A 14,693-nucleotide genomic window follows, 5' to 3' on the forward strand; every position below is an offset into this window, starting at 1 on the left:
GTGCATTCAGAGTCACAAAAGCATTAAAGAGAGTGTTTCAGGAGAGTGAGTACTGGACAAGACCCACAGTCTTCCTGCACTTTTGAATGCATTGTAGTACCCGAGGCACAGCATCATTAGTGGATGTCTTCTCCATCTGGCTTTTGGAGCCGCTACTTGCAAACTGCTGGAGCAGATCTAGGGTGACCCATTTTTCTGGCTCTTTGGGTTCTCCCCACCCTCCATTTCTTTTCATTATACTCTTGAAAGAAAATTCATAATGCATTTGTTCACAGCATCAAATTCTTTCTAGATTAGCCGTAACAGTAGTTGATTGAAACTTGAGATTATAAACCTTTTAAGAAATTATCTTAAATGGGAAGAATCTTTCTCTAGGACCAGGGACTAGTTTCCTTCACTTATGCTTTTAATTCCAGCTAACTTGAATCTTTCGGCACTTTTCTCTTGACAAGATAACACTGATTATGGGACGTGGGGTGGTCTAACCTTTCTTGGATTTTATGAAGCTTTTAGAATTTAGACCCTGGAGATTTGCTGTATAAATCCCAGAAGGCCCACAGAAGCCCTCTTAGATCCCAGCTCACACTGGTATGTGTTACCCAGCTTGCCTCCTAAGGAATCCTGTAGCTGCTGCCAGACTGGAAACTCCATAGTGCTGGGAACCTTCCCTCTTTCAAGGATATTGATGTGATGAAGCAAAGCACTATGGTCCCCAAAGGGAAGCCTCTACTAGAAGCTCCCACAGAGTCGAGCCAGTGACTAACTAGTTGTTCAGTGAATTTGCTGTTGTTAAAGACAACAACTATTATATACTTAAGTGTTTTATTGATTCCATTGGTTTTCATTTTTAGTGATTCTGGATATTTTTCCTTCCCATTATAAAACTGGCCATCAGTTTAAAAAAAAAAGTCAAGACCTCAAACAAAAAGATTTCAGTGAAATGGAATTGAATGGTTAACAAATAACAAGTAAGCGAAGTTTTGTTCAGCCCTTCCTTCCATTCCTGCTCAGCTTCTGTCATGTTTGGCTCTGATTTTTTTCCTTTTCTCCTAAAAAAAAAAAAACAAGCAGAGCCAAAAAAGCCCCCAAACACAAACTTGCCATGAGTCTTTATACCTGTTGGTTCTGCTGATTTCCTTCCGTGACTGGTGTCTGTTTCAGAGCCAGGTGTATGAAGGGCCCAGTAGATACAGTGCTAAAATGTGAGAACTTGATAACTTCTGCTTTCAGCTAGAGGCAGGGGAGGAGGGAGTTAGCTTTAAGAGCGATTTCTTGTGGCCGAAGCCCCAGTGGCCCCAGTCATCTGGTTAGAACAAATGCTGTTGCAGTGCTGGTGGCAAAGTGCCGCTGGGAGACGAGCCCCGCCTTGAAATGCGCTCTCCAGCGTGACGGGAATCAGCTTCTGCTTTCTGCTCTTTGCTTGGACGCTATAGAAGGGGCCAGAGAGTAGGCTAAGGCAAAACGGGGTGATGAATGCTGGGGATAGAAGCATCGGCCACCCCTCTGGAGCTCCCTCTGCTGGCTGCTGGGGAAGGCCAGGTTAGGAGCCAGAGAGAAGTGAAGGGGGCCATTGAGGGCCTGGTGGGAAGGATAAGCTCTTCCACACTGGCCTAGTGGCCTAGTTATGCTCTGTATTCCATAAGATTCAGAGCAATCCACAGAGATTGGATGTTGGATCTTTTTCTTGCGGATGAAGCTTTACACTGTAAGAATGGGGATATTTTGGGTCAGCTAGGTGGTGCAGTGGATAGAGCACCAGCCTTGAATTCATGAGGACCCGAGTTCAAATCTGGTCTCAGACACTTAACACTTCCCGGCTGTGTGACCCTGGGCAAGTCACTTAACCCCAGCCTTAGGAAAAAGAATGGGGATATTTTAGCCATAGATTCATTTCTAGAGGAGGTAATTTGGGGTGACATTTGTTGAATTTCCTTTTTTCCCCATGAATATTGTTCATGACTTCATAATGGGTTGCTTGAATAATGGGCCTTTGGAGCATAGGATGAAGCTGTGGTTTACCTGGTGCCCAAGGTGGCGGGCTCCTCTGATGCTCACATTTTCCTTTTGGCTTTCCTGGCAGAGCTTTGTTGGTTTTTCTTCATTTGACGAGTTGCCCCCATGTTGCCACGTTGCTGGCTCCTCCATTTCATTTGAGAAGAACCATTGAAAAAGAATGCACAGGACCTTGGCCTTGGTTGGAGATTCTGTAGCCTGCCCCCCAAGGCAGCTTCTGGTCTCCTCATTAATTCCCGGTTTCTCGATGGTAGTTGTTGGCAACTCAGCAAAATCCCCCTCCCCCCTGCTCCCCAGAGTCCTCGGGCAGCCAGCAGCCAGGCTTCGGGGAGGATCCTGGTGAGGATCCCGAGGACTGCTTGGGAAGGAGGTACCCGTAGAAGGCTTGGAGCTGGCCAGGAGGAAGTGTGCTTCTTGCAGTTGAGAAGGAATCACAGCAGTGCTGGCAGGTGCTCAGCGGGCAGGCCCTTATGGGTGGTGGCTGCCAGAGGCTGTGCCATCCTGGGTCGCCCCCCCAGCCAGCTGTCTCCTGGTGTGGTCAGCGCAGGCCATTACTTTTAGCTGAGGACTCCTCACTTCAGAAACAAGGACAACAAGCTGGACAGTGTGCGCAACCTGGTGGTAGTTGTAGGAGCTGCTGCGCAACTGATGGGCATGAAGGCAGGAGGGGGAAGCAGGGCGGTCAGAAGGGACCTCCCACATGCGGGGTACTTGGGGGCCTGGACATCACCTCTAGGACTCACTTTGTTGTTTCCCTGGCAGGTCCTGGAGGACAGAGCTTGTCCTCTTGAGTCCACGCCCATTACCCCTACACGTGAGCTCACCGTCCAGAAGCAGACTGGGCTCTCTTGGAAGTCTTGGGTCCCCTACCTCTGCCCTGGACTGGGCCAGGTGCCCTCAGAGGCTCTGGGAGAGCACCCCACGAGTCACTGGACAGTGCTTGGGATCGGGCTGTGGAGCGGGAGAGGCTGGAGAACTGAGTTCAGGAAGGAACCGAGCTCAGGAACAGTGGAAGGCCCCCATGATCGAAAGCGGTCCAGGCCAGATCCTTGTTTTTTAGGGGCTTCCAGGAGGGGCGTCCCCAGGGCAGACAGGCCCTGCTCTGCTGCTGGTTTGGAAGAGGCATCAGGTGGGATCCACCGCTTTGGGGCTCAATCCTTGGTCCAGTCATTAGAGACTTGTGTGGATGCATCTGCATGGGTGGGGAAGGAAGGACATCAAACTTGGAGGCCAGCTCTCCACTCTGACCTTTGTCTCCTTCAGCCACGGTTCACATGGAACAAGGGGGATGTAGTCCTTGACACTCTGGGCACCTGCAGGAGGGAGGAAGAAAAGGGCCTTGGGCTGACTGTGGCTTTTTCCTGTTGGGTGCGTTTGGGGAGCCAGAATTCAGGAAAGGCTCGGGGAACATGGGAGAAGTGCAGAGCGGCCTGGAGAAGCCTGCTGGTTCTCCACTGGGCTCCTTTTCTGTTCGGGGAGTCCTTTTTCAGAAGCATATTAAAACAAGCAAGCCACGCTTTAGTGTTAACCGTTTGTCCTTTCCCCTAAGAACAGGATCGTTTGTTCACAAGTCCCCTTCTTCAACGGTGAAGAGCGGTTAAGCCAGAATGATGGAGGAGCATCAGTGCTCAGCACCTGTGGGCCCCACTTTTCTGCCAGGCGGAGCAATGGTTTTTCTTCGGGCAGAATAATCGGGAAAACTTTTGTTTTCTCTATTTCTGAACCTCTTGTTGCTGCTTTGGTTTTGCTGATGGCATAAACGTACTTAGTTGTATATTTGAGTATAGAGCAACCTTGTGTCTTTGTCGTGTTTTGAGTTCCTTTTGTTTTATTTAGAGCTGGGAAAAGTCTTTTTGAGAATCAGGTGGAAACGATAAAACATTTGCAAAATAAGAAGTTCCCTGGAACCCCAACATTTAGGCCTTTCTTTTTATAACTTACTACGAGTTATAAAGTATACATGTAAAAGAGATCACATGCTGCCAGTTTGGCTTTTTTTTGAGGCAGAAAAGGCTCAGAGGCTTACGGTTTTCCCTGTGGCATTGGAAGTAGTGTCTGAACCTGAAGGATGACCCCGCCATTGGGTCATTTATCCCTGATCCCTGAAGCTTTTCGTGATTTTGGGGGGGCAGCTCGTGCAGTTACTCACCTCTTGGTGACAGCAGGGAGCTGTGCTCTCCGTGGTCCGCGTTGTCGGTTTAGGACCTGTGCCTTTTCTTGTGGTGGGCAGGATCCTGGGTCAACTTCCCAGGAGATCCTACTCCCATTCTGTGATTCTGAGGTGGCTTAGCCAAGGGGATGGATGTAAGCGTAAGATGCTTACTGGCTGGGTGACCCCCTGCTGGTCTCTGTCCCTCTGCCTGCCTTAGTTTCCTGAACTGTGAAATGGGAAGAGTGAGATTTCCTTCCTCCCTGAGGTGCTGTGAGGATCAAATGAAGTAATAGAATGCTTTACAGTCAATGCTAGTCAGGGTCAGCATCCTTATTAACATCCCTCTTGCCCATTTGCAGTCAATCCACTTGGTTAAAGGGTTTTTCAAATTTTAACCTTTACACAGACATTTCTGGAGAAATAATCCCTCTGAAAGAAGGCATTCCCTGTTTGGGTTGGAGCCCGGCTGGATCTTCCTCTCCATAGGCTGTCATCACTGAGCCCTCCTCAGCAAGGGCTGCTGGGAAGTGAAGGGAGTTGGGGCTGCCCTCTGTGGCCTTAGGGCCCAGGGCTCTGACCTGGGGGACAGAGCAGGAAGATGGAGAAGTGACAGGTGGCACAGTCCGGTGGACTGGGGTCTGACCTCTCAGCCGTGGCCCATCCCAGCCACCGTTAGCGTTCCTGTAGATGCCACTTCTGGGACCTGGCTTGCTGCTGCCTTGGAGATAGGGAAGAAAAGAAGCAAAGGAAGAAATCGGCGGCTCTTATACCATCGGTCATTGGTGGCCCGGGGGGTGTGAGGGCAGAGCAGCCGCTGTGGCAGCGGGGCAGAGTTCACTCAGGCTGGTTTGTCCGTGACGGCTGTGAGACTCACTTGAGTTTGGGATCAGGCCCCGCCAAGGCTATGTGAGAAGACCCCTTCCTGACTGACTCCACGGGGTGAGCAGACCCACAGTCCTTGAGCTCTGGGACTGTTCTTATGGCCGGGGGATGGGGAGGGGCTATGACTTATCTTTGACCCTCCTTCCACTGCCCACTGCTGACCACAATCTACACCTCTTTCGGACTGTAGACAGGTGACGGTTGGGGGACGGGTGAGTGGTGGCCAGAGATGAGCCATTTCTGAGACAAAGACAGAGGGTCTGAGCAGGGCTTGGGGGAAGGGGAGGGGAGGCTGTGCTTGGGGGTTCTCACACGTTCTCTCTGGCTTCCAGAAGCAGGGGTAGATCCTAGCCCCTTTCTCTTGTTAGGAACTTGGGAGTCCAGAGTTGCTGCCACAGCCAGACAGCCTCCCTGGCCCTTTTAGGAACACTGGTGTTTTCTTTACCGTCACTTGGCCTTTGGGTCCTGGAAAGGGAGCTCAGCTTGACAGTCTAGCCCGGGGGTCCCTGGCACAGTCGGGGGCTTCCTGACGCTTGGTCCCACTGCTGCCCATGCTCAGCTGTGCGCGGCGCTCTCTGTCTTTGTCTTCCAGGTCTGTCCAATGGCTTTGGAGGCGAAGCCAAGGAGCCAGAGCCAGACGACGGCCCTGGACGGAGAGTGGAGCCCCGGCGCCGCTGTGCGTCCGAGTCCAGCATCTCCTCAAGTAACAGCCTGCTGTGTAACTCCAGGTGAGCGGGGCAGCCAGAACGGGGAACGGGGTGGGGGATGTAGCTCCTGGGGCCGTGGAGAGTGGGAGGTGCAGCCCCTTCAGACTTCATGAGAGCTTCCTCCTCTGCTGACCGTCACTTCATATATTGGGTGATGGGCTTTGTCATGAGGCCGAGTAGAAGGCCCAGACTTTTTGGACATCTTGTCAACTCTCTGTTAGGGGTGTCTGAGGGAGCAGCCCCGCAAAAGTGCCCGGACCCTTCCCCTGTGCCCCCAGGTCCCCTGTCCAGTCTGGAATCACGTGGTCCTCCTGAGCGTGAGGGAGCACATGGGTGAGCTCCTCGCTCACCTCCTTGGTTCTGACCATCTCTATCGATGACCTGTTGTTTGTGCCCTTACAGCTTACCAAAGTGTGGCAAGGGCAAGCCGGCTCTGATCCGAAGACACACGCTGGAAGATCGGAGCGAGCTCATCTCTTGCATTGAAAACGGGAACTATGCAAAAGCCGCGAGGATCGCAGCGGGTCAGTAAGGAGGCTCCCCCTACCCCCTCCCCTTCCACAAGCTCTGGGGATCATTCCTGGCTTTTCTACTTAGACAAGAGTCCTTGCAGCCAATCAGCGATAGTCATAATTGAGCAGAACCAGCTGGATGGCGGCATAGGGCTTGGTCCTGCTTGCTTCCGGTGTGCCGCCTTGACTTCATCCTGCCCCGCGCTCCCCCTCACGGTCATGGTCTGTTCCCCACCTCCTTGGCTCTCGTCCCTTTGATGGGCACCATCTTTGCTTCCAATCCTTGGGTGTTACAGAGAGCTTTGCTGGAAATCTTTGTGGTGTGTGGTGGTCCTTTTTGTCAGGGGCCTTTTTGGGGGTCTTTGGGTCAGAGGCACAGTCCAGTTTTTGTGAGATTTAAAAATTACTGCTTTGTCACGCGCTTCCTTCTTGTCCTTGTCCAGCCGACGATTCTGAAATCGCCCAGCCTGCTCCCGGAGACTCAGTTTTTGCCCCTGACCATTGATTCATAAACTCTGGGCTGTAGTTCAGAGACAGACGCCTGATAGGTCTCAAGACTGGAGGACCAGGGAGCCGTGAGCAGATCCAGGAGCACAGTTAGATCTCTCTTGGCACCAGGTTCTCGGTCAGATGTGTTCCCTGCCTGCCCACACAGGGACCAACCACCTGATTTACTGCCTGAGAGGCGGGCGCATTAAAGAATCATTGAAGAACTGACAGAAAGGGGGCAGAGATCTCGGCAGGGACAGACCAGCCATATTAAATTGGGGGACCCCCTCCCCAAACACTCCAACTCGGGCTGTTAGTAGTGGTGACCCATGGCTTCCTATGGCACGGGTCTTTTGGGGGAGATGTTTATGTGTGGCCAATTCCTGATAATAAAACTATCCGAGGACCGCAGCAAGGAAGGTGCAGGACCGAGGGTTGGGAGAAAGAGAAGGAGCACCCCCCTTGGCATCAGCATCCGTGGAGGTTGCCATGCTGTGGGGCTCTCAGACCCTGGGGCACAATTGTCCAGGAGCCCTGAGGAGCTCTCACTGGGAGTCCGCAGCTGCATAATAAAGCCCCACCCTGACAGCTATGGTGCCAGTCCTGTTTGGCGCTGTCTTCTCTAGCAGTGGCTCTCTTCAACTTTTATTTGATGTTGCAAGCTGACTCTTTCTTATCATTCTAAAATCAGCGTGTCCAATTTGGACTCGTTTTTCTCTGCAAATCCCACTAGTGTCAAAGCCACTGCCGTCCGATGCCCCGGCGCACGGTTTTGCTGGCATCTAGGTCCCTCTCCCTGGACACTTGTAGCCTGCTGGCTGTCTCTCAGTCCATCCTCCACATGCAGCCTGATCTTGTCATACTCCTACCGAATAAAATCTTGTGGCTCCCTTTTATCTCGGGGTTCAAACAGAAGCCTTTTAGAGCTCTTCTGCCCTTCATTTGAGCCTCCTGCACGTGTTCTGTGATGCTCCAATGGGGTCTCCTTGCCATTCTCCCGAGCTTTTCCATGGCTGCCTTCTACCTGCTGATCTCCAAGAAGCCTTTCTGATTCCTCTCGCCGCCATTGCCTTTCCTCTGAGACGACCTCCATCTCCCCCTTTAGCTCCTTGTGTTTTGCCTTTCTCTAGCACTTAGCCCAGTGTCGGGCACAGAGTAGGTGCCCATTCAGTGCTGGCTGCTCTTGGTCACAGTTCACCATCTTGCATTGTGGCTGGTTTCCCTTTCCCAGAGTCATTAAAGTCCAACAGCGGGACAAAAGCGGGGCCTGAGAGGCAGCAGACCTTCTCCTCACCCTGTCTGCCAGGACGGGCTCTTGGAGCCTCAGGGAGAGTTGGGACACCAGAAGCGAGCAAGCCCTCCTACCAGAGGCACTGGTCTTCGCCACACACCCCGTGCATCCTGGGGCTATTGGCCAAGTGGCGGCGAAGAATTTAGGGGAGAGCCTGCGGTTTTTAGGGACTGTTCTGAGAGCAACAGGGTCCCACCTGTTTGGAAAGTCTTGTTCTAAGTTACAGTTTAGTGGAAGCAGGCAGGATAGCTGATGTTCACCTTCCAAAGGTAATAAGTTGTTTTGGTCATCTGTTGCAACTGCTCATGATGGCGAAAAAAATCCACACCCAACCTGTCCTGAAAAGTCAGCTTGGGCATTAGTCAGCCCTAAGGAAAGTTCACGGAGATGTTGGTGACGTTCTTCAAAGTCAGTTAGCAGAGACTTTGATCCTCAGGCTGAGAAAGTGCAGACGGTGAGAAACATATCGATCACCGTGGATCAGGAAGAAGGAAGCGGCCAAGGAAAATTTGGAAGCCTAATGCCGCTGCATCTTGAATATTTCATCATCAAGAAAAGCTGATTGATAGCTAGGTCCTACGTGTTCTGCATGGAAGCATTTATATCAAAAATTCAACAGGCAGAAAAGCACTTTATGGATGCGGGAGTCGGTTCTGTTGTCCGAGACTTCTCAGATTTCTGAGAGCAAAGATTGAAAGGAAAGGTGAAAAAAGACAGGCAATTGAGCAGCCTGACTTAATGAAAAGTGGTGGAGAAAAAGACATAGACTCAGATGACGATAATTTTATTTAAATACTTAACTAAATAAATAATAAATAAATAATTAAGTAAAAAAAGATGAAAGCTTTTGAACTTCTGTCAGAATGCTATGGATTTAGTTGCCAAGGGAGATGACAGGCAAAGGTTTTGAAGGTTATCTTGTTTAGAAAATCTCACAAGCCAGAGACCATTGTGGGGAGCATCGCGGTCCCCCTGCCCCCCACATGCTGAGAGGAATGTCATCCAGATGGCATTTAAGGAAGAAGTGTGCATCAATTTTTGTGCCCAACAATTTTCATTTTGGTCACCACAGTGGCTACCCTAGGCCCTCATGCCATCTTCTACTACACTTAGAAATGATGCTGATGGAGACTAGAAGGGACAGGGGGCAACTGCCAACCAGGACCGGGTATTCGCCCTGGAGAGCTTGGCTAGAAATGGCCCCTGCCGGCAGCCAGGAATGGGCATTTTCCTCCTGGGAATGGGTCACACAACAAGTGGTGCTGGTGGAGATGCCGCTGGTGGCTTGGGCTGGACTCTGTCTAGCATAGGTGGAGGAGGTGGCTGTCACTAGGACTGTGCCCCCCTCCTAGACATGAGTGCCCTCACTTCTGAATGGGGCCGCTGAAGGGACAGCAGGGCAGTGCCAGGGACGAGTGGGTTCTCACATGGAGGGGACACAGCATGCCCTTAGGGAAGGCCCCTGCGCTGGTGGCTGGGTATTCGCGGAGCATTGTGTTGTTCAGAGGCTTTCTTCCTTTTGGTTCTTTCTTCCTTCTGGTTTTCATCTGATCCCGCATCACATTATTCAAGATTCCCTAAAAGGGAAAGTCACAAAAAGCCTTCTATAGGGTCTTTTGACCCCAAAGCTTGCTGAAGATACTAAACGGGCTCAGAGTGCCCAGGATCAGCCCTTTGGCCCCAAGGGCCTGGCATGGTGGCATGGCCCCTTGGAAAAGGCTTCCGTGATCCTCCTGAGGCTTGGTCCCACTCCTCCTGGCAGAAAGAGGAAGTGGGCAAAAGATGCTCCTTGTCCAGCCTCTGTATAGGATTTTTTTTTTTTTTTTAAATTGAGGCTGGGGTTAAGTGACTTGCCCAGGGTCACACAGCTAGGAAGTGTTAAGTGTCTGAGATCAGATTCGAACTCGGGTCCTCCTGAATTCAGGGCTGGTGCTCTATCGACTGTGCCACCTAGCTGCCCCTTCTGTATGGGATTTTGAAACACCTCTTCCACCAGTAGCCTTCCTTTGTCTTGATGCAGTCTTGCCCCTTTCATTCTGTCCTGCTGCTGGCTTGCTTGTGCCTCTGGCTGGGCTTCTCCGGTCCTTGATGGCTCAGCCCAGACCTAGGGCCCAGCGGGTACTTTGTGGTTGCCACTTCCATGGCTTTGTCTGCATCCCCTGTGGATGGCTGGAGTCCCCTCCTAGATCAAGGCATGGTGCCGCTCCAAAAGTTAGGGGTGGGATGAGGTGACACCCTTGATTTGGTGCCTTTGGCTTTCATTCCATCAAACTGCCTTCAAGGTGCTCACCCTGCCTCAGGGGTCCCGGCAGAGGCCCACAGCTCTGGGATGGAATGGCCGCCATCTTCTTTGGGAGCCTGCGAAGATCCCGAAGGGCTGTCCCTGGTCCCTGTCTCATAGACATTTCAGAATGGCTGGTTTCCGTCCTGAAAGAAATCTGAGGAGGTGTGAAGCCAAGGTGGTAGTGGGGATGAGGGGGATCCCTTCTTTGGGAGCTGGGTGCACCTCGCCGTGGGGGGTGTCACTGGGAGTGTGGTCAGCGGTGCAGGGGCCAGCTGGTGTGAGGGGATGCTGGATCTGGTGTGTGGTATTCAGTGGCCCACAGTGTGCCCACGGGAGGAGCTCGCCGAACCAGTACGGCCCTGGGGCTCCTCTGTTGGGCCCCCATTTGGGCTCTGGCATTGGTTTTCCCAATAATTGAATGCTACTACATCAGAGAAGGGGTTCTTGTCTGTTCTTGCCTTGGGTCTCCATCACTGCCTGGTCAGCCCTCACTGAGGTGCCTTGGGGGCGTTGAGAGCCCTGGGCTCTGTCCCGTGGCTCCTGGCACATCTTCACAGAGCGCCTCACGTATTGCTGCCCAACCCCCCCTCCCCTCTCCCCCACGAAGGACGGCTGGACACAGGCACTTTTGGGGGCATGGTTGTCGGGGGCTGGTACTCACCTCAGGCTCTCCGTTTCCCCCCTTAGAAGTTGGCCAGAACAGCATGTGGATTTCTTCTGACGCAGCAACCTCTGTCCTGGAGCCTCTGAAAGTGGTGTGGGCCAAATGCAGTGGCTATCCTTCCTACCCTGCCCTGGTAAGTGGGGGCCTAGAGAGGCCTGGCCCTGGGGGCTCACAGCAAAGGCCTGAGATGGTCAGTCCTTTCCATAATCTCACAAAAAGAAAAATTTGATTGTGGGGCTTAATGTTTAGAACAAATGCCCATTTATTTAGCACCTACTGTGTGTCAGCATTGGAAAGGGAGAGAAAAAGGAGCAGTCCCTGCCTTGGTGCAACTTTCCCATCCACAGAGTCCCCAGTGGTCTCGGCGGCAGGGGCACACCCCAGGAGCCCCACTCCGTTGCAGGCCTTGGTGTGTCCTGCCACCTTTCTTGCTCTTTTTCAAGGACTTCTGGTGCCTCTGGTTCTGCCCTTGGGGCCCATCCCACCAAATCCGCTCCTGCTGGTCCCAGAGCCACTCCCCCATGCACTGGGGGTACAGACTCCGCTGTCAGGGGGGTGGGCTTTATCTTCTGACCTGTTGTTCTCTCTCCAGATAATTGACCCCCAGATGCCCCGGGTGGCTGGCCATCACAATGGTGTCACCATCCCGGCCCCACCCCTGGATGTGCTCAAGGTCGGAGAGCAGATGCAGACCAAGGCCGACGAGAAGCTCTTCTTAGTGTTGTTTTTTGACAATAAAAGGAGTTGGTGAGTCTGCCCTTCGTGTAGGGTGCGGGGGCTGGCTGCGCCTGGGCGGGGCCCTTGGGACCTCCTGGGGGAGGAGCTCTGTGGGACCCTTGGGCACGGGTCTGGAGAGAAAGGTGGTACCCCTGGGGACAGTGAAGTGCTTTTTAGGTGGCGGTTCTTAAAAGAAGTATGTTTGGGAGAGGGGAGAAGTTGAGCTCCTCAGTCAGAAGTTATGGGAACGGTTGATTTTTGTGGGTCACGGGAAAGCAGAAGCCAAGGATCCCTGGGATGGGGCCACTCCTCTCCCAGTGCGCCCTTGGCGCAGCCCCCCACGGTGCAGCCCCCACAGACTGTCCTCTCCTCCTTGTTTTCTAAAGGCAGTGGCTTCCCAAGTCCAAAATGGTCCCTCTTGGAGTCGACGAGACAATAGACAAGCTGAAAATGATGGAAGGCCGGAACTCCAGCATCCGCAAAGCCGTGCGGATCGCCTTTGAACGCGCCACCAACCACCTGAGCCGCGTGCACGGCGACCCGGTCAGCGACTTCAGCGACATCGACTAGGCGCCCGGCACGGCCGCGACCCCGAGCAGGCCTCCGGGGGGCTCGGACTCTCTCTTCCAAAGGAATGTCCTGAAGATCTAGCTCCGTAATCATTGATGGATGCGGTGGCCGAGCGCCTGCTCTGCTCGCCATCGCCCCGTTGATTAATGATTGTATCACTGCGTTGCTGCCGGAAGGAGCCCACACAACCCTGCTCCGAGTGTCTTTGTCCATAGTGTCCCCGCCCCGCTGTACATAGGTGTATATTGTTCAGAACTTAACTTATTCTGGTTTTTAGTAGGAGTTCCTTCCTTCTTTCTTTGTCCCCAGCTGGGGGGGTGGGGGTGGTTTTACTCCATGTTTTCTACCTGAAGCTGGGCAGCTGAGCACCGCTGGGCGGGCGGCCCGCCGGCCTCCCGGCGCCTCGGCCCTGGCCCTCTGGCCTCCAATACGGTGCTGCTCCTCTTCCTTTCCTGGGTCTGTGGCTTTTTTTTAAAGACTTTTGAATGTTTTAATAATTTTTGTAAATCATCCTCTTTGCACAGAGTACCACTTATTTAATAAGACTGATGTAAATTTCCAATGACAAAAATGTATTTTAAGAAAATGACCTTATTTTGAAGGGTCCTCTGTGGAAAGAGGTGGAGAGTAAATGTATGCTATGTACATCACTTGCAAATCACCAAAAACACTCCATTGCTGCCCAGAATGGCTCAGGAGCCCCTTGTTGTTTTCCTCGCTTTGCTTTGCTGGGGCTCTGAGCCCGGTTTTTCTTTCCCCCGATCTTTTTCTCATCTAGCTCCCTTCAGAATCTCCTCCTCCCATCCATCTCCCAGTGACTTCATTTTTTTTCCTAGGTGTGCCTCCCTGTGATTTATTTATTGTAGAAAGTATTAATTTGCTTTATAATGAAAAATAAATTTGGAAAAGTCTATTGATATGCATTTTTATACAGGCACATGAGCGTTCAACTTGCTATGGGAGAAACTTGTATCACAATTGTTGTCGAAACGGACCCGGTGGCTTGTGTGTAATTGGGTTTTGTACCTTGTAATCTTTTGTTTACAACGAGGGGATTTCTGTAACGCGTTTTACTTTAGAACCCTTTGGTAGCAATAGAAACTTTGGATACCTTTTTGTATGGTACATGTGATGTATATAGAATTAGGACTTTATTTTTATTTTTAAGAGGTAAAGCATTATGTTAGGGCAAGAGGAGGGGGGGGTTTCCAGAACTGCATTTTTTATATTAAAAAATAAAGTCAGGATTTGGATCGTTGTCGCCACTTTATTCTTACGTTCACGGAAATGCTGAGTCGGCAGCAGTGGGAAGGACGACGTCGCGTCTGCAGGCGGAGGACGGCTCCGTCGTGGATCGGAGTTGGCGGTCACCGCCGAGCTTTTCCGCGGAGGCTATTCCTCCGCGCCCGTGCCGCGCATGGGCTGCCACGTCCGCCACCTCGCTCCACCGATCCCTGCAAAGACCGTGGGTGCCCGGCTGCCAATGCTGGCTTAGCACATGAGGCAAAGCTCGTATTTTTCATCTTCAAAAGATTTAATCGGTTAGCATTTGTCATTGTTTAATCTCAGATTTTTATTTTAAAGGGTCATTCAGTTACTTTAAAAAAAATAGCTTTGATGTTTCTTTTTTAAATTCTCCATTGTTTGTAATACCCCCTTAGAAGCTTTGAAAATAAAAAAATTCTTTACTGCTCCTTGTCTTCCCTTTGACAGCTGCTGTGTGGGGTCAGCTCCTCTTCTCCCAGGGCCATGTTGGAAAAGCAGAGGGTGGGGGAGGCTGCCGGCGGGACCCCTCCCGAGTGGCCGGATGGCCCCCTCCCAGACACCCTGCCAGGAGGGAACCCCTGAGCCGAGGCGATGGCCATGGCCCACAGTGGGCCTGCTGGGTTTAGAGCCAGGCTGACTGGGTGCCATTGTGCCCCAAAGGCCTTGGGGAGCCGCAGAAGAAGCAGGAGAATGAAAGCCGCATTTTAGTGAATTGGGCTTGGTGGTGACCGGGGAAGGGGGCAAGCACCTACTGTGTGCCGAGTACCAGTGTCTGAGCTATGCTGGTGGGACGTGGTTACAAAGCAGGGGACGGAGGGCAGACACGGAGCCCACTGGCAGAAAGCAAGAGCCTCATCCAGTGGGCCTGCAAAGGCGGGCTCCTTCCTCCAAGGCAGCCCAGCCCAGCCTCTAAAGCTCTTGTGTCTCAAAGACCTCAGAGTTTTGCCCAACTCTGGTCTTTGTAGAGGAAAGCGGCCTGCCAGGGGAAGGCCCTGAGGCTCTGGCTGAGCAGCCCTTTTCTTGTCTCCCTCTCAATGCAGGTTGCTTTTTATAAAATGTAGAGCTCTAAGTCGACGAGCACTTATTAAGCTCCTATTGTTTGCCGCAGGAAATACATAGAAAGGCAGAACACAGGCCCTACTTGCC

General features: G+C 52.1%; 1 protein-coding gene across 4 annotated transcripts in view; it reads left to right on the forward strand.

The window, feature by feature from the left end:
* The window catches only part of BRD1 (bromodomain containing 1), a 58,096-nt gene extending 44,122 nt beyond the window's left edge, over positions 1 to 13,974 (forward strand). For 3 of the 4 annotated variants that reach the window (XM_074272063.1, XM_074272064.1, XM_074272065.1), the window contains exons 9-13: positions 5,640 to 5,775; positions 6,157 to 6,278; positions 11,018 to 11,127; positions 11,587 to 11,741; positions 12,098 to 13,974. In XM_074272063.1, the coding sequence (XP_074128164.1) occupies positions 5,640 to 5,775; positions 6,157 to 6,278; positions 11,018 to 11,127; positions 11,587 to 11,741; positions 12,098 to 12,281 (707 nt within the window). In that variant the 3' untranslated portion in view covers positions 12,282 to 13,974. Of the gene's footprint in view, positions 1 to 5,639; positions 5,776 to 6,156; positions 6,279 to 6,709; positions 10,487 to 11,017; positions 11,128 to 11,586; positions 11,742 to 12,097 lie in introns of those variants that run through there. The other variant, XM_074272066.1, reaches the window with a different exon arrangement.
* Positions 13,975 to 14,693: the final 719 nt, after the last annotated feature.

This window comes from Sminthopsis crassicaudata, chromosome 5, assembly GCF_048593235.1.
Source record: "Sminthopsis crassicaudata isolate SCR6 chromosome 5, ASM4859323v1, whole genome shotgun sequence".
Classification (NCBI taxonomy): Eukaryota; Metazoa; Chordata; class Mammalia; order Dasyuromorphia; family Dasyuridae; genus Sminthopsis; species Sminthopsis crassicaudata.